The sequence below is a fragment of the Rhinolophus hipposideros genome, assembly GCF_964194185.1.
Source record: "Rhinolophus hipposideros genome assembly, chromosome: 11".
Classification (NCBI taxonomy): Eukaryota; Metazoa; Chordata; class Mammalia; order Chiroptera; family Rhinolophidae; genus Rhinolophus; species Rhinolophus hipposideros.
Genome location: NC_138057.1, coordinates 35,754,178 through 35,782,063, shown reverse-complemented (window position 1 = coordinate 35,782,063; position 27,886 = coordinate 35,754,178). Strand labels below are relative to the sequence as shown.

Genomic DNA, 27,886 nt, shown 5'->3' with positions numbered 1-27,886 from the left:
ACCCCGAATAGCCAAAGCAATATTAAAAAAAAAGAACAATACTGGAGGTATCACACTCCCTGATTTTTCCTTGTACTACAGGGCTACAATAATCAAAACAGCTTGGTATTGGCGGAAAAACAGACACATAGACCAATGGAATAGAATTGAGAACCCAGAAATAAAACCACATAAATATGGACAGATAATTTTTGACAAAGAAGCCAAAAACATACAATGGAGGAAAGACAGCCTCTTCAATAAATGGTGCTGGCAGAATTGGATAGCTACATGCAAAAGAATGAAACTGGACTGCTGTCTGTCACCATGTACCAAAATTAATTCAAAATGGATCAAAGACTTAAGCATAAGACCTGACACAATAAACTGCATTGAAGAAAACATAGGTACTAAACTTACGGACCTTGGGTTCAAAGAGCATTTTATGAATTTGACTCCAAAGGCAATGGAAGTAAAAACTAAAATAAACGAATGGGATTATATGAAACTGAAAAGCTTCTGCACAGCAAAAGAAACTATTGACAAAATAATGAGGCAACCAACTGAATGGGAGAAGATTTGGATACCTTTTCGATTCAAAAAAGCAGAAATGCTGTTCCTGTGCTTTATTGCCATAGTGCAGGGAAAAAAACCCCAAACTTTGGAGCCAGCCACCCCTGAATTCAAATCCTGGCTTGATCATTTATTGGTTGTATAGCCTTGGGTTAAGCCACTTCATATCTCAGGGCCTTTCCTACTTCATATGTGAAATGGGTTTTTTTTGTAAAGATGAATGTTAATAATTTAGCATTATATCACATAATTATTATATCAGTAAAATTGTGCTTGGTTCATAGTTGTACTTAAATCTTTGCCTCCAATTGCCACCTCTTTTGCAACTACTAAACATGTAAACATGGTGCACAGGTTATGAAGCATTCTCTTTCTTCCTAATTCCACTTACACATGAAAATTTATCTACAACATGGAGTTTCTGATCGCAGCACAGAATTTGGGGTCGAAAGATTAAGACATGGTCATGGTTCTCTTACTCATCTACTTTGTGATTTTGGAAGATCATTGGAACCAAATCGGGGAAAGGGATTTTAGAAGACCCTTCAAATCTTGAACAGGTCTGAAGCTGTTTCCATCTACAAAATGAAATAATCTGCAGGACAAATACATAATATCTAAAAATAGCTTTGAGCCATATGTAAACAAACAAACAAACAAATAAACAACAATGCATTTAGTTGCTAAGGGAAACAGATTCTGCAGCTTCACAACAGAAGTAATAAAAGTATCTCAAGGCACCCCAAGCAATTAGTTTCTATGACGCAGATAGACTCACCGAATTTTAGAGCCCCAGAGGCTTCAGAATGTTTCAGTTGCTTACCCCAACAGCCAGTCCAGCCCATCTTCCCTCACATTCCTCCCCAGGCAGGGGTAGAAATATGGATGGGTAGGGAGGAAGCATTATTTAGCAGCTTTACTGAGGTATCATTGACATATAATAAAGCATACAGTTTGTTAATCGTCTCATGTGTATACTCCCCATGAAACATTGCCACAATGAAGATACTACATTTATTATTCATCACTTTGTGGGGCATTCTAATTGCTACAGTAACATGGAGATACACTAAGTCCTCACTGAACGTGGTCGATAGGTTCTTAGAACTGCTGAGAAACGATGTATGAGGAAACCAATTTTACCACAGGCTGATTGATACAAACAAGAGGTAAGTTGTCACAGCATCTCATGAACATTATAATGAAACAACATTGAACAAAATGATGTTATTCTACGATCTACTATATGTATTACTGGCATGGCCTGGAGATGACAAATATCCTGAAATGTGCAGTCCCGCACAAAGAGTTTTCTCATCCAAAAAGGCCAATAGAACCTCCACTGAGAAATACTGGGCCCAATCCTATTGCTCAACTCTTGAAGAAACTGAGCCCAGATGAGGACACTGAGATCTATGTAAGGTTCTTCTGTTTATATGTAAATGCATCCAGAGCACGTATTATTTAAACAAACATCGTGTTTGCTGAAAGAAATTCTTGTCTGAATCAAATGTTTAATGTCATATTGACATTTAGAAGCTATACATACTTTAAAACGGTACATTTTAAATATGACAGTGGATTTCTCTAAATAGGGTAAGTTTGCTAGATACTCCTCTCCCTTGTGACATGCCTGCCATTCAGCTGCTGCTGCTGCTACCTTGGAATATACAGTGAAGGTAAACAGTACAAATTCCAGACATGTATAACTTGGGCTTCCTACTCCCGAAGAAAAAGGTGAAAAATGATCTCATTTTGTCTTAATTATCAAGATGCAGCATACTTATAATAAATAATTCATGAACACAAGGATTCATGACACTCAGAAAGTGCCTATGAAGAGAAATGACAACCAACGCCACAGAAATACAAAAGATGATAAGAAAATACTATGAAAACTTATGTGCCAAAGAATTGGACAACATGGAAAAAAATGGATAAACTCATAGAAACATATAATCTTCCAAGACTAAATCAGGAAGCAACAGAAAATCTGAACAAACCAATAACTACTAACAAAATTGAAACAGTATTCAAAAAAGACCCACAACAAACAAAAGTTCTGGACCAGATGGCTTTACAAGTGAATTTTATGAATAATTCAAAGAAAAATTAATACTTATCTTTCTTAAACTATTCCAAAACATTGAAGAGGCAGGAAAGCTCCTAAATTCATTTTACATGGCCCTGATACTAAAACCAGACAAAGACATTGCAGAAAAAGAAAATTATAGGCTAATATATAATACTTGATGAATGTAGATGCAAAACTCAACAAAATATTAGGAAACCAAATTCAGCAATACATTAAAAAGATCATACAGCATGATCAAGTGGGATTTATTCCTGGGATGCAAAGCTGGTTTGATACCTGCAAATCAGTTAATGTGACATACCACATAAACAAAATGAAGAATAAAAGTCATATGATCATATCAACAGACACAGAAAAAGCATTAGACAGAATCCAACATCCATTTATGATAAAAACTCTCAGCACAGTGGGAATAGAGGGAACATACCTCAACATAATAAAGACCATATATGACAAACCACCAGCTAACATCATACTCAACAGTGAAAAGCTGAAAGCTTCTTCTTTAAGATCAGGAACAAGACAAGGATACCCACTTTCCCTCTTTTATTCAACATAGTATTGGAAGTCGTAGCCATGCAATGAGAAAAGAAATAAAAGGCATCCAAATTGGAAAAGACAAAGTAAAACTGTCATTATTTGCAGATGACATGATACTATATAGGGAGAACACCAAAGATTCCACCAAAAAACAATTAGAACTGATAAATGAATTCAGTAAAGTAGCAGGATACAAAATTAATATTCAGAAATGGGTTATATTTTATACACCTATCAGGAACTACCAGAAAGAGAAATTAAGAAAACAATCCCATTTACAATTGCATCTAAGAATATAAAATATCTAGGAATAAATTTAACCAAGGAGGTAAAAGACCTGTACTCAGAAAACTATAAGACATCAAAGAAAGAAATTGAAGAAGATACAAATAAATGGAAGGCTACACCGTGCTCACAGTAGGAAGAATTAACATCGCTAAAATGCCCATACTACCCAAAGCAATCTACAGATTCAATGCAATCCCTATCAAATAATACTAATGGCATTTATCACAGAACCAGAACAAATACTCCTAAAATGTATATGGACCCACAAAAGATCTCGAATACCCAATTTTGAGAAAGAACAAAGTTCAATGTATCACACTACCTGATATCAAACTATACTACAAAGCTACAGTGCTCAAAACAGCATGACATTGGCATAAAGAAACAAAGATCAATGGAATAGAATACAGAACTCAGACATAAACCCACATCTATATGGTCAATTTATCTATGACAAAGGAGGCAAGAATATACAATGAGGTAAAGACAGGCTCTTCAATAAATGGTGTTGGGAAAACTGGACAGATACATGCAAGAATGAAACTGAATCACTTTCTTGCACCATATACAAGAATAAACTCAAAATGGGTTAAATGTATGACCTGTAGCCATAAAACTCCTACAAGAAAATACAAGCAGTAAACTTTTTGACATTGCATCTTGTAGTATTTTTTTGGGGGGGGATATGTCTCCTCGTGCACAGGAAACAGAAAAAATAAACAAATAGGACTACATCAAAATAAAGTTTTTGCACAATGAAGGAAACCATCAACAAAATGGAGAGACAACCTACTGAATGGGAGAAGATATTTGCCAACGATACACTTGATAAGGTGTTAATATCTAAAAAATATAAGGATATCATACAACTTAAAACCAAAATGCAAACAATCCGATTAAAAAATGGGCAGAAGATTTAGATAGACATTTCTCCAAAGAGGACATACAAATGGTTAATAGACATATAAAAAGATGCTCAACATCACTAATCATCAGGCAAATGCAAATGAAAACCACAATGAGATACCACCTCACACCTGTCAGAATGGCTATCATCAATAAATCAACAAACAAGTGCTGGCAAAGATGTGGAGAAAAGGGAACCCTCTCCCACTGTTGGTAGGGCTGTAAATTGGTGCAGCCACTAAGGAAAAGAGTATGGAGGTTCCTCAAAAAAATAAAAAAACAGAACTACCTTATGACCTAGCAATTCCACTTTTGAAGAAACCTCAAACACCAATTTGAAAAGATATGTGCACCCCTATGGCCATTGCAGTATTATTTACATTAGCAACCTAAGTGTCCATGATTGATAAAAAAGATGTGGTCCATATATACAATGAAATATCAGTTGCAGAAAAGAATGAAAGTTTGTCATTTGTGACAACAAGGATGAACATAGAGTGTTGTACTAAGTGAAATAAGTCAGACAAAGACAAATATCATATGATTTCACTTATATGTGGAATCTAAAAAACAAAATAAATGAACAAAGAAAACAGAAACTCATAGATACAGAGAACAAATTGATGGTTGCCAGATGGGAGGAGGGTTGGGGGAAATGGGTGAAAAAAGGGGAGGAGATTAAGATATTCAAATTGCTAGTTTTAAAAACAGTCACAGGGATGTGAAGTACAGCATAGGGAACACAGTAAATAACATTGTAGCAACTAGGTATGGTGTCAGATGGGTACTAGACTTTTTGGGGTGGTCAGATAGTAAGTTAGATAAATGTCTAATCACTGTATTGTACACCTGAAACAAATATAATATTGTATGTCAACTGTAATTGAAAAATAAAAAGAAAAACTTTTAAAAGTGCCTATGAAGACTTTATTTATGTGCTCCTTACCGTAAAGTATCATAGAGGGTCATGTATTGTTTTGTTGCTAATTAGATGTAATTGTAATATTTAAGATTAAGCTAAAAATCATTCGGAGTTCTCATCATTGCAAGAATCATGTAGTAAGTCTAAGAACAAAATTTGGTATTTACTAGAAAGATTATCTCTAAAATGGGAAGAAATATGCTAGGTCCGTAGTCCTCCAATTTTCATGTGCTTAATCATTTGGAGGGATGGTTAAAATAAATTCCTGGGTCTCAACCCCAGCATTTCTGATTCAGCTGATCTGGGGTGAAGCCCAAGAATCCTCATTTCTAAAAAATTCCAGGTGACGCTGACGTTGCAGCTCTGGGGACCACATGCTTGGGCCATGCTGTCCCCCAGGGCCTGTGAGCGCTTGGCTGTGTGGACTGGACGCTGTGAGTAGCAGACCAGCAAGGATGGAGCACCTTGCCCTTCTTCAGACACCCATCTTCAGCTGGAAGTGCTCCCAGCACCCTGAACTCACTGCCAGCACCCTCCCATGAAAGGCCCCCCCCCATCCCTCTTGCTCTTTGTAGCTGAAGAAAAATATAGGGTTGATATGTCTGGGTAGAGGCCCTAAGAGATCATGACAGCTAGAACATCCTGCAAACATGTTTATAGGAATTAGGAGTGTAACAGATCATACCGTGTTTCCCCGAAAATAAGACCTAGCCAGACAATCAGCTCTAATGCGTCTTTTGGAGCAAAAATTAATATAAGACCTGGTTTTATTTTACGATCATATAAGATAGGGTCTTATATTAATTTTTGCTGCAAAAGAAGCCTTCGAGCTGATTGTCCGCTTAGGTCTTATTTTCGGGGAATCATGGTACCAAAAGATTAAGATACATTCATGACATCCTGACTTTAAAAAGAAAATATATAGATAATACATTAATTTTTTGGAATGATAAACAGATCATTGACAACAAAAACAAAGAAAAAATTCTAGTTATAGGAAGAAAAGTAGAGCCATGAGCAAGCAGGATTATATCTTAGGCCTTGAGATTGTCCATTTTTGTATGGAAACTAGTTCTCGTACCTGCTAAAGGACCCTAGAGAAGCAAACTTCAAAATTTCTGATAGATCAACTTTATTCTTCAGCCAAGAGCATTTAAAGCAAAACGAGTCTCTCTGGATTCATAGCTGACTTTCTTTTATTAATGGGCTCCTTTGTGACTACATGGGCACAGTCACCTAAAGGCTTTATTTCTAGGTAGTTGACATCTGGACATACAGATAAATGTTAAGTAGCATTACTTGGAAGATTTTTTTTTTTTAAATAAGGCAATATGAACAGTGAGAGTAAAAGTGTTACTCCAACCACTCTCACACAAGTCCAGTAATAACTGATAACAAAAGTGACTTATTTTGGAGACATATATTTTAAAAATAAATGTGTCTGACAAGTCAATCCTCATAGCCCCAAAGCCAAAAATAATTACCCCCAATCCCCCTGACTGAATTTTTATTTGCTAGACTATTTTATTTGCTTGACCATTTTCTTTAAAAAATCCTGTGTGCAGTGGTGAGATTTCCAATTTAACAATGATTACTTCTCTTCTTATACTAAGCTAGTACTAGACTTAAATTTTTTGTTTATTTATTTTGGTAAAGTATTCATAATATAGAGTTACCATTTTAACCGTTTTTAAGTGTACAATGAGTGGCATTAAGAACATTACACTGCTGCACAACCATCATCACCATCCTTCTCAGATATTTTTGTTGAATTGATTTCCACTCCCCCAAAACACAATAAAGTTAGAGGTGACATGTATGGGTAACTTGGATGTTTTTGTAAATATGGTATCAAAATACTGAGATTCTCATAAGGCTTTGTGAGAAAAGTTAAGTTAAAAGAATTATTAGAAAAGAGGTTATATCAGTGAACTCAGATGTGAAGTCCAATTATGGGCCCCCAAGCCCATCTTTTAAATTAGGGGTAGCAAAAATGTGATACCAGCTGCCGCTTCTTGGATGCCGTCTCCTAAACCTGTGTAGACATTACTCTGATTACTGCACTCTTTCCCACTGAATCTCAAAGTCTTTCTCCATATAGTCTTCCAGGCATTAGCACAACTAATTATAACTGCCCACAGGACGGAACCCATTTACCATCTCCATATAGAAAATGCAAGCCCCCTGATTAACAGGAAAAAACAATCACTTATTTGGGCTGCTTTGGGCCTGCCAAAGGTCCAACATATACATCAATGCGATACACATGCACTGGTAGAAAAGTCTTCAATGTGGGGAGGTTCTTTAGCATGGAAAGTTTCTTTAGCATGAAAGGTTCTTTAGCATGGAAATCATCACAAATAAAATCTTCTTACCTGGGTAGGAACACACTTTCCACCACATAAAAGTCTTGCATGAGAACATCTCTGTCTGGCTTGGAAGTGAGATTACCCACTGTGTATCCTATTCCCAGCTGAATAGCACCTTTGATAGCAGATGATGCAGTCTGTAAAGAAAACACAGGTCTCAGAGTTAGCCTTCGTGGATGGGGCCTTGTTCAATGTCACAAGCAGCAAAATCTGGAGTTTGATTTTCATTCTTGATCCTGAGCAATGAGGAAGTTAGGTTTGGAAAGATGATTGGTTGCTTCTTTTGATGGAGAATTTACTCCATCAAACATGAAGGACTCTTCTTGTCATGAAATTATTTTTGTGGTAATTTTTCCTATCAATGTTCCTAAGGACGGATTATTGTCCCAAACCTCCATCTTTCTTTTACTAAGAATTTAGAAATTTGGTAGAACACTTGCAGTATGGAGCATTATAATGTCTACCAAAAGATAAATGGTACAGTCACATTAAAAAAAAATCAGAACTTCTATAACATACCTATGGTCAGGAAGAACATTTTATCTTCATAAGAAATGAAAGAGCAAAAAATCATTTGAGTCTTTGGTATACCCAAATATAATTTGGAAATTGCTTACTAGTCTTGCCATAGATCCATAATCAAATTTTCCTACACTGACGTGTGATACAGCATATAGCGTTGGAACATCAATATTTCCAATTACTACTTGTCTAATATCATTCCATAATTGACATAATGTTAACTGGGGGAATAACAGTCACATGTATGTGTATATGTATATATGTATATATACACATGTATATATGTGTGTGTATACACATATGTGTGTATATAGATATATAGATATAGATATATAGATATAGATATATACTGGGGGTGCCAAAACAATGCATGCAAGTGGACAATTTGGTCAACGTTGCTCAAGCAGTAGTTTGCCATAATCAGAAGTGTCTGGATGCTGATGGTAACCACTTTGAGCACCTCTTGTAATTGCAGAAGTCAAACATGACTTGTATTCATCTTTTGTTATCGGTATATATTATTACAATTTTAATACAGTTTTCCTTTCTTAAAATGTGTATACATTTTTTGGCACCCTCTGTGTGTATGTGTATGTGTGTATATATATATGTATATATATATATATATATATATATGTATATATATATATGTATATATATACACACACACAGACACATATATATATGTGTGTGTATATATATATATTTAACCAACACATAGGAGAAAATAGCAGAATAAGAATTTAGGAAAATTAGAATACATTCTTCTTCATGGTGAAAGTGTGTGATAGTTGTATGCCTTGCAGTGCCTAATGTAGTACCATATATATAGTGGGAGCTAAATAAATACTTAAATCAGTGGTTCTCAACCAGGGACATGTGGCCTTGTCTGAAGACATTTTTTGGTTGTCATAACTGGTGATGGTAGTGTTACTACTGGCATCACGTGGGTAGAGGCCAGAGATGCTGTTAAACATCCTACAATGCATAGGACAGCTTTTTATAACAAAGAATTATCCAGCCCAAATATCAACAGTGGTGAGGTTAAGAAACCCTGACTTAAATGAATGCAATAAAGATCGTCTGCTTTGCTCAACATCGCTAATCGTCAGAGAAATGCAAATGAAAACCACAATGAGATATCACCTCACCCCAGTCAGAATGGCTTTCATCAACAAAACAAATAGTAACAAGTGTTGGAGAGGCTGTGGAGAAAAAGGAACTCTCATACACTGTTGGTGGGAATGCAGACTGGTGCAGCCGCTATGGAAGGCAGTGTGGAGGTTCCTCAAGAAATTACGAATAGAATTACCATATGACCCAGCAATCGCTCTCCTGGGTATCTACCCCAAAAATATAAAAGCATTTCTCTATAGAGACACGTGTACGCCAATGTTCATTGCCGCTTTGTTTACGGTGGCCAAGACATGGAAACAACCAAAATGTCCTTCGATAGATGAATGGATAAAGAAGTTGTGGTACATATACACAATGGAATACTATTTGGCGTTAAGGCAAGATGATATAGGAGCATTTGTGACAACATGGATGGATCTCGAGAGAATAATGCTAAGTGAAATAAGTCAGACAGAAAAAGCAGAGAACCCTATGATTTCACTGATATGTGGTATATAAACCAAAAAGAACAAGACAAACAAATGAGAAACAAAAACTCATAGACACAGACAATAATTTAGTGGTTACCAGAGGGTAAGGGGGTGGGGGGTCGGTGATGAGGGTATGGTGATGGAAGGAGAACTGACTCTGGGTGGTGAACACACAATGGGATTTATAGACGATGTAATACAGAATTGTACACCTGAAATCTATGTAAATTTACTAACAATTGTCACCCCAATAAAATTAATTAAAAAAAAAAAAGAATACTTTCTTTTTGAGCTACTATTTTCACTTAGCAAATTCAAGACCCGTCCCCACCTCCCCACATGCTTTATTCTTTTTATTTTCTTCATGCTTTTAACATTAAAGAACATATCTCTCTTCTTGAAAAAAAATGTATCCTCTTGATTTCTATGACAGAACATGGTCTTGGTACAACTTCTACCTTTTCTGATGGTCTCCCATTTCTTCACTGACTTCTCATCATTTGCTATAATCACAGTGTCCCTAAAAGTTTGTTCCTTGATCCTCAGATTTCCTTAATTAAGTAGATAATCCATTCTTTTCTTTATTTTAAATTTTTATTATTAGTTTCAGGTGTACAAAACAACATAATGATTAGACATTTGCATACTTCACAAAGTGATAACCCCCAACAAGTCGACTACCCATCTGACACCGTACACAGTTATTATACCATTGACTGCATTCCCTATGCTGTACTTCACATCCCATGACATATATGTATATATGTATATATTTGTAATTATCGTTGACATTCAATGTTATTTTATATTAGTTTCAAGTGTACAGTGCAGTGATTAGGTATTTATATAATTTATGAAATGATCTCCCCGTCTGACCCCAGAGTTTTTACATTATTGGCTCTATTCCCCATATTGTATTTCACATCCCTGTGACTGTTTTGTGACTACCAATCTGTACTTCTTAATCCTTTCACCTTTCTCACCCCAACCCCCCTTCCATCTAGCAACCATCAGTTTGTTCTTTGTTAGATACTCCATTCTTAATGGCTTCAAAAACTGTCTCTATGCATATGACTCTCAGACTTTTGAATCCTATTCGGATGCTGTTCTATCAGCACAAACAGAGTAGATAACAGAACCAAACTAATATCTTACAATACCTTCCACCCCACCCCCAAGACTGGTTTCTTTTCCTAAGGCGCTGGAATCCTCAGTCACCCAAGGTTGCACCCCAAACAAACCCCATCTAGCACAGGGCTAGATCTGAAGTTAACACTTGCTGACATCACCTGAAACGGCCATGATCAACCAGTCCTGTTCAGTCACACCCAGCACTTTCCCATGGAGTCGTCATTTAATTGCTTTGCTTACTCCGCTGCCAATGTTACATCACCCTTGGTCTGAGGACAACTACCTACCCTCGTCCCTGTAGGAAGTGGAAAAATGTCTCGGTGTTTTTCTTTTTGCACATGCCTTTTTACTTAAGATCCAGAGGCGGCAAGATGGGAAAAGACTGAGACTCAAGCCCATGGAGCAGCTAGTACTTAAAAGACAGAGCATTTGCTATTTTAATATTCCCACTCTGAGCTCTGCAATGCTACCAACTGCATCAGTGACCTTTTGTACCAACAGCTTTGACTTCTGAAGGCTGACATGATTTTCCTCATTTTATCTCACATAAGAATTCAAAAGGCATCTCTTCTCCTATCCATCATTCAAGGTGTAAGGCAGAAGATGTGACATCAACTCTTTCCAGAGGACCCAACGTTCCAAAACATTCTGTTCTAGACCTATCAATAGACTCACATGCTCTCAAAGTGCTTTTCCCTCCCCATACCTCATCTGACTCTGCTTTCTAGAACTACCTGTATTTCTGCTTAATTTAGTCAGTTAATGACGCTTGGGCTGGAACACCTGTCAAACAACAGATGGCATACCCAGTTCTTTGTTCACACCCTCCCTACTGACTGCCAGCAAAAGAAGGTGGTCAAAGTTGTGAGAGTCTATATTTGGTGTTTTCAAACTTTAGAAACCATAAGAATCACCGCGACATGTGTTAAAACAGACAGAAGGCAAAACGGGAGAGAGGAGGGATGAATAAGCAGAACACAGGATTTTCAGGGTAGGGAAAATACTCTGATACTATAATGGTGGACAAGTCGTTATACATTTGTTTAAACCCATGGAATGTGCAAAACATTGTATGAGTGAATTGTAATGTAAATTATGAACTTTTTAGGAACTTTGGTGATCATGAAGTGTTAGCATAGGTCATTAATTGCAACAAATGCATGATTCTGGTGGGGGATGCTGATAATAGGGGAGTCTGTGCATGTGTGGGGACAGGGGGTATATAGGAAATCTCTGTACCTTCCTCTCAGTTTTTCTGTTAAACTACAACTACTCTTAAAAAAAAAAAAGTTAAAAAAAGTCAATGGGTATTGAAAACCAAAACCAGAAACAGACGGAGGGGTTCCATCCCCAGAATTGTCAATTGAGAAGGTCTGGGGTGAGGTGCAAGAATTTGCTCTTGCTCTAAAGGCTACTGAAAAAAACCTTTCTCCTTGGGTATAAGATTATATTTTGAGTCCCTGAAGGAATAAGAATTTTGGGAAGGATCTTGTTGACATTTGTTTAGTTGAACCAAAAATACTATTTGTTTAGTTGAACCAGAAATACTATTACTTTTCTTTCAGCTTCCTTAAAATTCAAGTGGTCAGATGGGAGAAATAATAGAAATTGTAATAAAAGTTAATCTTTTTTGATCAACTCTTTGTGCCAGGCACTTAATATATGGATAGCCACAGTTATTATCACAATCTAAGCACATACTTACACAGTGTTTACTAAATGGCAGGCACTATTTTAAGTGCTTTTCGTTATACAAATTCCTCAATCCTCACAACGACCATACGAGGTAGGTACTATTATCATCTCCACTTTACTGACTCAAGAAGGTTTACTAACTTATACTAGGGGGGAGGGAGAGGTGGGACTTATACCTGGGGGTCTGGCTCCAGAATCCAAGTTATAAACAAGTACACTGCTGTGTCTGTTTAACCCTTTCATGGACCCTGAAAATTAGTGACACTCACACCCATTTACAGGTGGGGGATGTGAGGCTCAGCACGATTAAGTGACTTGCCCCAGTCACATGGCTAGTGTGTGGTAGAGTCTGGCTGTAACGTCCACACTGCTTATACATCTGTGTTTTTTTCCCCCCAAAATGAGCCTAGCATCGAAGTCAGAAGTTCTCTTTTAAGTCTGGCTGTTTCACTTTAGTAAAGATAGCAGCTTTGTGGGCGCCATTCCTTTGGATGAAATAGGGATAAAATCGTTTATTGGTCTCTAATCATACCCACCCCTGGGTAAGGCCAAGAAAAAGAATCTTGGAAACCACTTGGTAAACCAGTATTAACACCACCGTGAATGTCACTACTAGCAGCACGGGGAGGTATACACAAAAGGAGCTTTTTTGCTGCCACAAGAGGAACGATGCCCTGAGGTTTCCTTGTCCCCATCTCCATGTAAAATTACATGCTTTAGCATTGATGTATTTGGGTATAATTAAAAATCATCTTGTCTACTTTAATGCAGTGTCTGGTTGTGCTCAGTGTGGTATGTGGCACCTCGAGTCACAGGAATATTGGCCCCATCACCTGACATCTTCCCACTGGACATTAGGCACGGCAGGCGGGTGGGCGAGGCTGTAACATTTTCTTCCACAACCATTCTTAAGCAAGATGTGCTTTAAAACTGAAAAACTGAAATGCTCCTTGGAGTGTCTCTGATGAGCAGACGAGTAAGTCATGAGGACGCCAAAGAACCTTCTGTGTACCTGCTGGTGGTTGCTCTTCTAGAATCAGCAATTTTTTCCCTATCAACTCTGAGCCACTGCTTTTCAGGGGCCAGCCACCAGCAGACTATCGAGCCTGTCATGAGTTAATGGCTTCACACACACATACTCAGCCCTCCCAGTGTTCTCTGCATGGCTTTGTGTAGGCTCTCAAAGTGCTGGGACATGATCATTTCCCCATCTAACTCCAAAGGGGACCTTTGACTCCTTTAAAACATGTAGCTCTAGATTTCAGAATGCAGAAAAGCAGAATCAATTTTTTTTTTTTTTATTAATTTTATTGGGGTGACAATTGTTAGTAAATTTACATAGATTTCAGGTGTACAATTCTGTATTACATCGTCTATAAATCCCATTGTGTGTTCACCACCCAGAGTCAGTTCTCCTTCCATCACCATATATTTGATCCCCCTTACCCTCATCACCCACCCCCCACCCCCTTACCCTCTGGTAACCACTAAATTATTGTCTGTGTCTATGAGTTTTTGTTTCTCATTTGTTTGTCTTGTTCTTTTTGGTTTATATACCACATATCAGTGAAATCATAGGGTTCTCTGCTTTTTCTGTCTGACTTGTTTCACTTAGCATTATTCTCTCGAGATCCATCCATGTTGTCACAAATGCTCCTATATCATCTTGCCTTAACGCCAAATAGTATTCCATTGTGTATATGTACCACAACTTCTTTATCCATTCATCTATCGAAGGACATTTTGGTTGTTTCCATGTCTTGGCCACCGTAAACAAAGCTGCAATGAACATTGGCGTACACGTGTCACTATAGAGAAATGCTTTTATATTTTTGGGGTAGATACCCAGGAGAGCGATTGCTGGGTCATATGGTAATTCTATTCGTAATTTCTTGAGGAACCTCCACACTGCCTTCCATAGCGGCTGCACCAGTCTGCATTCCCACCAACAGTGTATGAGAGTTCCTTTTTCTCCACAGCCTCTCCAACACTTGTTACTATTTGTTTTGTTGATGAAAGCCATTCTGACTGGGGTGAGGTGATATCTCATTGTGGTTTTCATTTGCATTTCGCAGAATCAATTTTTAATTCAGGATTTTTCAAGGGCTAAGTGGGGGCAACATGCTGCCTGGATATTAGAAAAACCTCTAACGCGTTTGATACTTGGAGGGAGAACCACAGAATATCACAAAAGCAAACCACAAACATTTACTTCCATAGCTCCTCTTTACTAACCCATACTTATTCAGGGATGATGGTACGGGGGAAATTAATGTCAGCTTGCATTTGTGTAATATGTTAATATTTTTCAATGCAGTATCTTTTTTTGAGGTGATATCACATTTTTTTTTTTAGTATTTTTTAAATTAGTTTCAGGTGTACAAAACAATGTAATCGTTAGACATTTACACCCCTCACAAAATAACCCCCTTTCCCCAATCTACTAGCCCTCTGACATCATATATAGCTGTTACCATTTCATTACTATTCCCTATGCTCATTCCATGACTATATATATATATTAAATTATAGTTGACATTCATTATTATTCAGCTTCAGCTTCAAGTTAATCTTTTAATGATTGCATTTGATCATCACAATTGTTTCGTAGGTAGTGTTTAAAACGCCCATTTTATAAAAGAAACTGTGGCTCTGGGAGAGTCACTTGATCTAAATCCCTTGGCTAGTGTGTCATTGAACCAGGAATGATATTCTGGTCTGGAAGGGCCCCAGTTCAGCGCTCTACCACTGCACAGTACTTTAGTTGCCTGAATTTTCTCTGCTGGAGATGAATCTGGCTGAAGCCGAGAAGTACATGAACCATAAGATAATAATGACGATAGTAACAATAAGACTAAACATCTATGTAAACCTGCTACTAGGAAAGCAAAGATCCTGACAACAGTTAAGATTTTAATGATCTTACATTGGTTGTAGGAAACTGCTTTCTACAGCACAATGTCTACGAAACCAGATAATTTAATATGCCATCTGATAGCACTAGTTTTAAAAGGAAGTACTGAGATACGTCATGTGAACAGCATTTTGCTCCCTAAGGTGTCCTGATGAACTAATTATGGGATTATAGCCAATTACGTATGTTACCAGAGTGATTTTTTCCAAGAGTAAAGATATAATGGTACCACTATCTTACTTGAAACCCTCTAACGTCCCTAGTACCCGCACTGCAGGATTAAGACCAAGCCTCTTAGCTTGACATGGAATCCCATCTTACAATTACGCCCTCCTTATATTGGGATGCACTGACTCCTGTATCCCAGTATAAAGAAGTATCCCAAACAAACACACTCTATCCTTCCAGCAAGTTGACTTTACAGTCCATGAACCCCTAACAACTGCATATGAAATTTTCTGTTTGTGTGTAGTTTTCCCAAGGAAGGGGTCCAGTGCTTTCTCTTTCTCAAAGGATCCATTTTCCCCAAACCACAGGTCGAGAGTCTAATTCTAAATTAGAAATGTTCACTGACAAGGTACGTTAGGCCACAGGAAAAAAACACAAAGGTTCAGTAACACCTCTTATAATCAAGAGAAAGCAATCTGTGTCTGGCAAGGAAAACCTCTACCTGTCTCCCTTGTTTCCATAGCTCAAATCCGGTTCCATGTTCTCCCTCCTGTCTCTGAACTTATACTCAAGAAAGAAGGCACAAACTCATTTGTCCAGGATGGAGTTAAGGAAACAGAAAGAGGGATTAACTTCATGAAACTGGCTGTAGGACTATGGAAGTGGCACAGTTTGCAGGTAGGCAAGCCTAATGCCTTCTAAAAAGAAGTCAGACCACCTCTTGCCTTCAGTTTCCTCAAACAATTTCTCCAGTCTCACCCTGTATTAGTTTTTCTATTGCTGCTGTAACAGATTACCACACACGTAGCCTCTTCAAACAACATAAACTTATTATCTTACAGTTTGGGAGGTCAAAAGACCTAAAATCAATGTGTTGCCCGGGCTGTGCTCTTCTGGAGGCTCCAGGGGAGAATCCATTTCCTCGCCTTTTCCAGCTTCCATAGGCTGCCCACATTCACTGACTTGTGGCCCCTTTCTCCACCTTCAAAGCCAGTAGCATCTTCATGTCTCTCTCAGTCTCTTTCGACCTCTCTCTTTTTCTCTCTCATCTCTGCTTTTGTTAACACACCTTCTTCGACTCTGACTTCCGGGACTCCCTCTTATATAGACCCTTGTGATTACATCAGGCTCACCTGGATAACCCAGGCTAATCACCCCACTCAAGGTCCTTAACTTAATCACACCTGAAAATTCCCTTTAACCATGTAAGGTCTCTCTACAGGTTCTAGGGATTAGGAAGTGGCGGGGCTCCATTATCTGCGCTCTACATTTCTCTGTTTCAAGACTGACTCCAGCATCTTTTTCAGTGTTGTTCCAGACAAAGAGAAAATCTCCTCTAAGAACTCCATTCAGTAAGATGCTGTTGATTCATTTAACAAAGATCTGAAGATTTTCTGTGAGCTAGGCATTGTGCTAGGTGTTGGGAAAAGCATGAACCAAAAAAAGGACATTGCTCTTGCTCTTATGGGAGCTTCTAGTCTAGTGAGGGAAAGAGATATTAAACAAAGATACACATACATATGATTGTTGTCAGTGATACAAAGAACAGGGTGATGTGACTGAGGTCAAAGGGCAGTGATAGGAGAGGTCTACCTGAGGAATGATATGTAGACTGAGACTTGAAAAGTGAGTATGGGCCAGTCAGCGGGTTACATCAACAAAAGCTGGCTGTCTGCCCACCACATGCCAGGTACTCTTCCACAAGTTGGGGAGACAGAAGTGACCTTGCCAGAGTCCTTGCCCTCAAGGAATTGAGAGTCACATTAGGAGATTAGGGGAATCTATTTTGAGGCATAAAGCAGCAGCAGTTCAGGCACCTGAAAGCTAACCATTGTGGGTAAATTATGGTGGGAAACAGGGAGAGCCTCAGAATTGGAGGCTGGAAAGACAGGAAGGATCTAGGTCTGGGCCTTATGGACCAGGCACAGGGTTTGATGTGTTTCAATAAGGGAGTAGCATTCTAATTCGAAAAGGACCATTCTGGCTGCGGTATGGAGAATGGATTGGAGGGAATATATGAGGGAAAGCAGATGAGGAGGCAGTTATAATGGTTCGTATTGAGATGCACGTGGCTTAGAGTAGGATGATGAACAGAAAGACTGACAGAAGAGTTGAATTTGAAATATATTTAGGAAGGAGATAAACAGGACTTGATATGAGCTAGAAATGAGGGAGAGAAAAGTACTAAAATGCCTCCTGGTATTTTCATTGAGCATTTGAGAGGACGGAGGTTGCTTTACTGAGTTGGGGAGACTGAAAAGAGGAACACATATGGGGGGTGAAGAGTAAGAGTTCCATTTGAGATGCCAATGAGACATCCAAGTAGAGATGTCAAGATACAAGTCTGGAGCTTAGAATAGAGGTTTGGGCTGAAAATTTGAATTTAAGTGTTTTCAGCATATAAATGGCATGGAAACCAAAGGTCTGGATGAGTAACCTAAGGAGAGGGGGAACATTCTAGAAGGTCCTTGATCATGGTCAACATTTAGGGATTAGACAGAGGAAGGAGAACCTTTGGAGGAGATTTAGGAGTGACTACAAGAGTGGGAAGAAAATCAGGAAAACATAGCTTCAAAAAAACCAAGGAAAGGGAATTTGAAGAAAGGAGTGACAACAGTCTCAACAAATAGCTCTTTCATTTGATGATATGAATTTTTATTTACAACTTGATGGAATATTTAAAGCTATGTGTTAAATTCTCTATTCTTTTCTCATTCATATCATTGATTCATATATAAGTCCAAGCCTAGATCTAGAATATTTGACAAAATTATTTGATAAATTCCAGTCAAATTATGGCTTCATTTAAACCATATTTAAAAAATGTTCTATAACTTAAAATATAATAAGTTTAAAAAAGCAGGGTATAAAATACATATAATAAAATGTTAAAAAGAAAAACTCATAAATGTATTTATACACATCTACAAAAGAAAACAAGATAGGAAAGAAATACCGGGGTTGCCAAAAAAATGTATACATATGATTTATATTCATCTTTTGTTATCAGTATATATTGAGTATTATAATTTTAATACAGTTTTTTCTTTCTTAAAATGTATATACATTTTTTTGGCACCCTCTGTATATTAAATTATATGATTATCTCTGGGTGCTGGGATATTGGGTGAGTTTTACTGTCAAGCCTTGTACTTCTCAGAGCTTCTAAATTTTGTGTTATACATTGGAAAGGAAATGTCCTCCAGTGAAGGTACTGTTACTATATTTATAAATACATTTTGACAGATGACAAAGGCATGTTTGGGATATGTTCATCTTTTTATCTCATTTTCTTTTAGGTCAAGGCCGCTATGCTAGGAACCTATGTAACTGCTATACCCTTATGAAGTGCAATCATCATCAACTTTATCTTTGCCTCCCACTGTACCTCTAAATTTATTCTGGGCTTAGATCATTCCCCGCCCTAGGATGAAATTTAGGGCAGGTCTAGGAGCCTTCTGGCAAGTCTCAAAATAAAAGATCTACTAATTTCTAGTTGAGATTGTTAAAAATTATCTCAGTTGGGGATTTGGTATGTCTTGCCCATTTAATAACAAAAACTTAAAATATATTTTCAGTAGCCATCTCCCCTTCCCCCAACTGGCCTGGCACAAGTTGGCCACCAGCAGTCGGAAGGCTTGGGGGGATTTTCTTTCTCTTTTCTGACTGCTTGCTCAAGGGAGCAGGAAAGGTCTTGAGTACATAAGACATCCCAGGCACTCAAAAGACTTGCCAGGTGTACACATCTTTCTCTCGAGGGATGCTTTCATAGGATCTGCAGTTATTCCCTCCAAAAGGCAATTGTGTTCTTCCCTTTAGAGGAATAGTTCCCTACTGGCTGGTAGTTTCATATTGTTCTTCCAGATCCTCACTTGGACAGGCTCAGAGATGACCAAATATTTTAATCTCCATTTCAGTACCTCAACTGATATGTGAACTGGCCACATATCATTTATCTTGAAACTCTGGGCCTTGACAAGCAGTCTCCCACCACCGCTCTCCCTGAGAATCCCCTCTTAGTTTTGCCACCATCACAGCAGCTGGCCAACAATTCTCTTCCCATTTCCCAGAAAATACTAGTCTACTGCATCCCACAGGCTCCAAGAAACACATATCACACTCTTCAATGGTCTCGCTTCCTTAGGCTTAACGTGATGGGTAGACCCTCTCCTAACACTCCATCTTGTGGGAGTTATCAACCACTCTCTCCAAAATTCCTTTTCCAGTGTCCATATCTCACAGTGGGCCAGCCAAGCTCTTTCATAGACCTGGAGTGATTACTAAACTAGACTTCTTAAACCAACTATTTTCCCAAGTTCTTCCGGACCATGGAATGTGATGGCACCTGGCCACGGAATGTGATGAAAATGTGTCTACTCTTTCAGCTTGTAGTGTCCTAGACTGATTCAGGTCCTGCAGATAACACGGGGTTTCAGTCAGCTACATGAACTGGTTGCGCACTGTGTTCCATTCCACTTGCCACGTGACTACCAGACTCATCGCACTCAGGCTTCTTTTTTTTTTTTTTTTTTAACACCATCTCCTAGCATAAAAAATATCACTGTTTTTAAACTCTCTGTAGAAATATATTTAAATTCCTTGCTTGGCCTTCAAGATTTTCTACAATCTAATTCCTGCTAATGCTAAATGCCATAATAAATAAATCCCCAAATGCTAACTTCTGTAAAACAAAAACAAAAACAAAAACAAAAAAAACCACCCTCCTGAAATGTGGTGTCTTAATTCAACACAAGTTTATTTCTTGCCCAGGAATAGGCCACCGTGGGAATCCCGGATTGGTGTGCTTTCCTCTTTTGGGTGGTATCCAGCACCCTGTGGCTCTGACGGCCCCTAGGATCTCAAAGTCCTCGATATGCAGCTGGCTCATAGGAGAAGCAGGAATGGTGAAGGAACACCCACTTCCCACTTCTTATTGCCTTTGCTGAAGTCACCGTGCAGGATATATACCCCACGCCTGCTCCTCAGCCCTGCTCCATGCTACTCTGTGTTCTGGGACACTCCCTGTGCAGCTACATTAGAGGGCTTTCCAGCCCCCTGGCTTCCAGTTGGGTTTGGCTAATGGGGCACCCCCACAGGAGATCTAAGAGTGACATCAGGGTGTTTACTCCCTTCCTTCCCTTCCTGTGGGTTTGACTCAGACTGCTGTGTCCTTTTGAATGTTACAGTTCCTTTCTTGTGAGCCTCTCCAGATAACTCCTATTTTGGGTTCTACAAACTATACCATTCTCTTACCTCTCAGGGAGGTAATAAGATACATTTTGATGTCAACATACTTCAGTATCACTTGTAGTTTCCTTATACTCCTCCCAAATCTTTGCAAACAGTGCCTTTCTTAAATTCTCTTCAAATTACCCAGTTTGAGTGTGCCATCCATTTACTGTCCAGACCCTCTAGAGAAAGACCCACTCATAGTCCATTAGCAAGGAAGAGTCACATGACCTCACCAAGGTTCAAGGAAGGCTGGCTTTGCAGCTGTTTTCCAGCTCCAGTTTTGCTATAGAAGAAGGACCACAAATTCGGGTGGATAGTTTGGTGTCTTAGCCATACCACAGATCCTATCGCCTCTACACAGATTCACAACTTCAGCCAAACTACCTTGCTTAAACTTGCCTTGTGATTCCTCGTCTCTGTATACTTTGATCTCTATGCCTTCAATGTCGTCCTTTCCTATTCTCCTTTGGTTTCCTATCTACTCTTTAAGGTGCATTAGTCTCTCTACATAGTCACCATTCACACAGCAGCTAGACATGAGTATGCCCTTTTCACAGTATGAGTAGTTTCATAGCTGACTGTTGGAGTATTCTGTTACTTTCGTGGCTGGCAACTACTTTTATGATACAATTTCTACAGCCATTTACATTTTCAAAAATCAGCATACTGCAGTACCATTATAGTGATGTCCTCTTCTGTGCCTGCACGGACCACTTCTGTGGTGAAACTGCCTTGTAACAGGGACATTCTGACCCACTAGGCACTAAACAACTTGGAAGAAGCACAAGACACTCGCTTTATATTTAATTTTCCTTATTCCTAAGCAGCCCTTTGACAAGATCCGACTTGTTTGAAGGAAGATTTTGATTCTCTAAATGTGATAGAAAAGGCAGAAAAAAGAAAAGGTGTTTCATGGTTTCTTTTAAATGATCTCCACCTATTTATATGATTGGCAGTGAAACGCATACTCTCATTGGAATGAAAACGCATAATAAGCAAAAAGATCTCATTAACAGAAAATACTGTACTCTTAAGTTTTCAGCAGTGGTAAATTATGCATACTTAATTGCCCTTAGAAGAGATATGCCATCAATTGCTGATAAAATTTTTGATTTAGGATAGAACAGCATTATGAATGTTGCTATATCAGCCTTTTAGAAATGTTACAGTGTAGACTGACACATTCATCATAAGTATGGCACAGAATAATACTATTCCTACATACTAGGGAAAAAGTTTCAGTGCTTGTATACTCAAATAAAAATAGTATTTATTTGACACAAACTTAGATTCAATAGATAAAAATAAGGATTGGTTTTTCTTCCTTCCAGAATCAACAAAAACCAAATTTCACATAGAGTACTGTATCTCTTGGCAAGGGAGTTGTCAATTTTAAAAGTAAAATAGTATATCAGTGCTAACCACTGTTTTGAATAACATAATGCTTATGGGAGATGTTGTTAGTTGTCGCCAGTGTCTATTTGCCCTTCTTATTTAGCAGTTTTTCTCAATTTGTCCCCCAGGGGACCTTTGGCAGTGCTGAAGACGATTTTGGTTGTTACAACTGGGAGGTACTGCTGACATCTATTGGATAGCGGCCAGGATGCTGTTAAACATCCCATAATGCACCTTCCACAACCAAAAATAATCCAACCTCAAATGCCAATACTGCCAATGTTGAGAAACTCTGTTATACAGTAATAGAAATTTTAACTGGATATTTTGCTTGGTTCTCTTGTAGTGTGTAGTCACGTGACTAATTTCTAACCACTGACACGTGATAGGAAATGATTTGTCCAACTCCCAGGTCACACTCTTAACAGAAAGGGGAGTGTCCTTTGCAGATGTAAGGACTGAGATAAAGCAGCCATTTTTGATCACGTTTGGAAGCGGTATACTGTGGACAAAGAAAAACAAGATAGAAACCTGGGCCCCTGATTACTTCCCTCTGCAGGGGAAGTAAATTATCTTTACACTGTTACGTGAGACAGAAACAAACTTCAGCTTTGCTTAAGCCACAGCCATTCTGGTTTTTGCTTCCACAAATAATTGCACCTGTATTCCAAGTGTTTATACCTATGAACTTATAACCAAATGCTCTTTACTTGAAAAGTGATGCCGATTCAAAACTATCTCAAACCAAAAGAGAAATACCTACACAGATAGCATTGCTTAATTTAAACAAGTTAAATTGTCGCCCATGTTTACTGAGAAAAAGTCAAACAGCTATTAACTATAGGAAGAAAACACAAATATTCCTTCTCAGTCTTGCTCTTTAGGGTTAACTAGTGTCAGTTATGTGGTGTGTATCCTTCTAGATGTTTTTCTCTACACGTTGAAAATATATGCACATGTCTATATATAAAAAATAAAAATAGGATTCTACTATTGATACTCTACTGCAGTTTTCTGTTTTCACACAATATCCTTCCATGTGCATCTGTGCAGATACTCATTATTTGTGGTTACTGTAGTTTGCCGTGTATAATGTGCTCCTGGGTATAATGCACACCCATGTTTTTAGCACAAACTTTCAGGGAAAAATATCTTTCATTTTAAGTTTGTACTTCAAATTTTTATTTGTCCACATTTAGGTACTTGTTTTTTGTATTATAAAAGAATTTTAACATTTATTTTTTAACATATTGTGGTACAAGAAATTTTATGTAACTAATACTTACAAAACACAAGAACAGATACAAGGTACAAGAAATGTTACGTACCAGTAACAAATTTATGATATTTATGCATCATAGAAAGCCAAGAACTCTTCGTCTTTGCAAGTTCGCAAGTTCGTGGTAAATTCGACAAAACTGATTATTGTATTCCAGGATATTATTTTGCATACGAATATTGTTATTGATTTCAAAAGTTGCACTTTTAACTCAAGCATAAATAAAAGACTTAAAATCATTTATATAGGTACCGAATTAGTACTACCCATGTATAATGTGCATCCTTATTTTACCCTCACAAATTTGGGCACAAAAGTGTGCATTATATACAGCAAAACATGGTACATATATTTTCACAACTTGTATGCAGCATAGCTGTTTTAATGACTCTTATTGACAGACATTAGGGTGCTTATTCTCTCTTTTTAACAGCAAATAATGCTGTACTGAACATCTTTCCACCCTTATTTCTTGTGTATTTCTGCAGCATAGATTCCTAGAAAAAGAATTACTGAGTTAAAGAATATGCATTTTATGCTTTTGATAGGTATTGTCAAAATACCTTCTAAAAGAGATTTCATCAGTTTATACACTCACCAGCAGAGCGAAGAATGCCCTTTCATCAAACCCTCGCCAGCACTGGTACCATGAATACTGTTCACTTTCCCCAATCTTGCTGTTTTTGTTCTCATTTTCCTGATCACCAGTGAGGGAGAGCCTCTTTGCGTGTTCATTGCATTACTTGCCTTGAACGTCATAATTTTCAGTTGTTTGTTGTTACACACTAATAACCATGCACAATTATTTTATACCAATTAGAGTTAAACTGCATTTAGAAAATAATCCCTATGGAAACTTTAAAACAATAGGACTCTGTACCAACTCTTCAGAATTTTTATTTACTGAAATTGGAAGCTCTCACAGGGCAGAAACTGTAGCTAGTTTTTATCATCTACCAAATAAAGTTCTTCTTCACTCCTTCTTACTGTAATAAAAGTTTGCACGTCTCTAGCTAGTTCTTAAATTTGCAATAGTACTTTAGAAGACTTTACACCCATATTTACAATTAATTTTTTTCCAATAACAAATAAGAAATATACTCTGTAGCTGGCTCAGTGGGACAGGGACTCTCAGAGAAACACATACCTGGTGCGGTGGGGGGTTGAGAAATACACCTAGGAAGAGAGAGACACAGAGAAACTGTACAAATGCTTGTCCATCTGTCCCTTTAGAGTCCTACACTGTATGGTAGAAAAGGACCTTTAGCACCGGCTTCTCTGTAGCAAGAAGCAATCAAGTTATCTTTAGCCAAAAAATTTTCACATTATGGTAGTATCTTTCTTGCGATCACTTCTGCTTCACTCCTTTTTGGGGGAAATGAATATTGGACATTGAGACCACGTTGCACCATTCTACTAGCTAGCTGGCGTTTTCTGAGTACTTATTGTGATCCAGGCATTGTCCTAAGGGCTTTAGAGGAGCTTTCTCCTTTGTGCATTTATCTTCACAACAACTATACAAGGAAGGTACACTATTACTCCTGATATACCTAAAATGAAACTGATTCGGAAAGACAAAGAAGCTTATTTGAGACCATGCAATGAGGAAGAGACAAAATTGGCCCTTAAACCCAGATCTGTTAATCCCAAATCCATGCTCATAATCACCACATCTGACACCTTAACAGGACGTAAAAATACAGAGATGTCAGCTTTGCCAACTATGCGTTTCAAATCTTTCCCAGATTAATTTTTCCCCCTTAATTTTCATGGTAAATTCTTGATGAATAGTGGATATATCCCTTTCACACACATACACACATTTTATATATATTTATTCCTATAACATATATATATATATATATATATATATATATAGTACATGTTATATATATTATGATATCATACATAGAAGTAAGACATATGAGTAAGAGATGAGTAAGAATATATCTTACTCATATATAGAGATCATAATACATACATAACATATACCCCATGTATATGTTATGGGAATAAATAACATTTATGGGCTAGAAAGGGAAAAAAAGGTCAGGGATCCAAGAATTAGAAGGAAGAAACGAGAATGGTTATAATTGCTAAATGAGATAGAATCATACATAAAACAAACCTAATTTTACAAACTAAAAATGCAGTGACTTTTGTAGATATATGTTAGTGATGTGCTGTTTTCCGCTATTCAATCCCTTTTCCATATGCAAGCCCTAAACATTCCTTATAAAGTAGAACCAGCAGATGTAAGGACTAAGAAATGATGGCAATTGATATGGGATGAAAAAAATGGCTTCTCTGTACGTTTCTATGATCAAGCTGTCTTTTCTGAAAGAATGGGGAGCTTTTCTTTCTGAAAGAGGGGAGCTACCCCTCTTTTCACAATTACTTTAAGTGACTGTAATAATAATTGTTAACAATGTTATTTCCACCTGGCCACATTCATGGAAAGTCACAGAAAAACAGTGCCAAGAGTGTTTTAAATAAAAAGATCTGAAATGTAAATGCCAGTGTTTTGGGGGAGGGGCTTTAAAATTTGGAATTTAGGTGTATCCTGAATACAAAAGATTGGTTTTAAGCATTAAAAGGCTCTAATATAATAATTTCTTTTGTGAGATACATATATGAACTTACACATTTATGTAATATTACCTTAAATTTTGCTGTAATTGTTTTAAGTGCTTATTATGTGCCTTGTCAAGTTATTTGCATTATTGATTTATCATAACCGTATTCCTTCCATTTTACAGATGAAGAAACTGATGTTCAGAAAGACTGCATGTTTGAAAGATAAATCCTAGTCATTTTCCACAAAAGACTATCAAATGGACCTTTTCCTAAAAATGTACAGACTGATATATCAGTCAATTTCCATATTTTTCAAGAATCCCTATAATCAGGGGAAAGTACTTTTATGTTTGGATTGAACATTCTTTGCTCATGTGACCTCTAGGTTTCAAGATCTAAGAGTATGTTGCATTCAAGATACGATTTTCTCCTTGCATGCTTTGTCTCTTAGAACCACGGAATATGGTTTCTAACATCCTCTATCTGAGAACCCTGTACATTTGATTTAAAAAAAAAAAACAGCCATCTGAAGTGCTCAGGACTATCCCATCTGCCTGCAGCAGCCTTACCTTATGTCTAATGGCATTTCTTCCCTTGCCTCTGGATCTTTTCCTCATGTCCCTTCAAATAACTGTGGTTCCTTTTAGTTTTCATCATAGAGGCTGAGATCAGCCCTTCTACCAGGAAAGCACTTAGGTCTTTGGAATGGAAGCACTATCAAAACCCAGCTGGACATGCAGGTTGAAAATAGGTATGGAAGAGAAGATTCCCTGACCAGGAGCTGCCTGTCACTGAGGCAAATGTAATAGATTGACAGGGGCCAGTACCTCCCCAGGCATCCCTGAGAAGCTCTATGGTGGGGCCCTGCCTGCCTACGGTGAAGCTTCTGCATGCACCACAGCTCTGGCTTGCAGGAGAAGCTTCTCCCAGATTTTTTTCATGGCACCATGTCGCCATCTTACTATCCGAGGCGCTCTCCCTCCTCTGGCCACTAGAGCTGGGTGCTGGGGTGGAGGATAGGTGACTAGGCCAGGACACAAGTGCAAAGACACTTGAATGGAAGCTCCTAGCTCTGCCACGAACCAGTGTTTGACCAAAGGTAGAAAAAGAAGAAAAAACATTTATAGACAATGACTATTGCTCTCATTTCTTAAGCACCTCCTCACCCCCCAATATTAATTTGAAAATATGAACAGACATTTGGGACCAAATAGCACAAAAATCTGAGTTTGGGACCACTTCTGCTACCAGAGGGCCGAGATATTCTTGAGAAAGTTACATGATAACAGTGAGTCACAGTTTCTTCCTCAATAAAATGAAGGCATTTGACTCGAAGATTGCCAAAATCTTCCACATCTAAATTTCTGCTTTCTAACTTCATTTATTTTTCAGTATATGCAATCATTGACCAGAAATTACTTGTTGTCTAAGGTTTAACCGTACTTCATTCCAATATTTCCTCTCTCCTTTTTAAAAACTTATAGTTCCTCCATTAAAAAATACAATAGAAAGTAAGTGCATTTTGCCTACTTTAGATTATAACTCTTAAAGTAAGTCTGACACTGAAAAAGGAAAACAGAGTAATCATTTCTCATGAGAGAAGCAACCTTGCTTCGCCCCTGTGCAATTTCCAGAAGTACCGGGCAGAAGCTGGGATGCTGATTACTGCTGTTTTGTCCTTTCTCTTGAACTCA

General features: G+C 37.9%; 1 protein-coding gene across 5 annotated transcripts in view; it reads right to left on the bottom strand.

Annotated features, from left to right (window-relative positions):
- Positions 1 to 27,886, bottom strand: part of PIP5K1B (phosphatidylinositol-4-phosphate 5-kinase type 1 beta) — a 283,009-nt gene that overhangs the window by 127,311 nt on the left and 127,812 nt on the right. For all 5 annotated transcript variants that reach the window (XM_081066583.1, XM_081066581.1, XM_081066584.1 and 2 more), the window contains exon 4: positions 7,679 to 7,809. In XM_081066583.1, the coding sequence (XP_080922709.1) occupies positions 7,679 to 7,809 (131 nt within the window). The remainder of the gene's footprint in view (positions 1 to 7,678; positions 7,810 to 27,886) is intronic.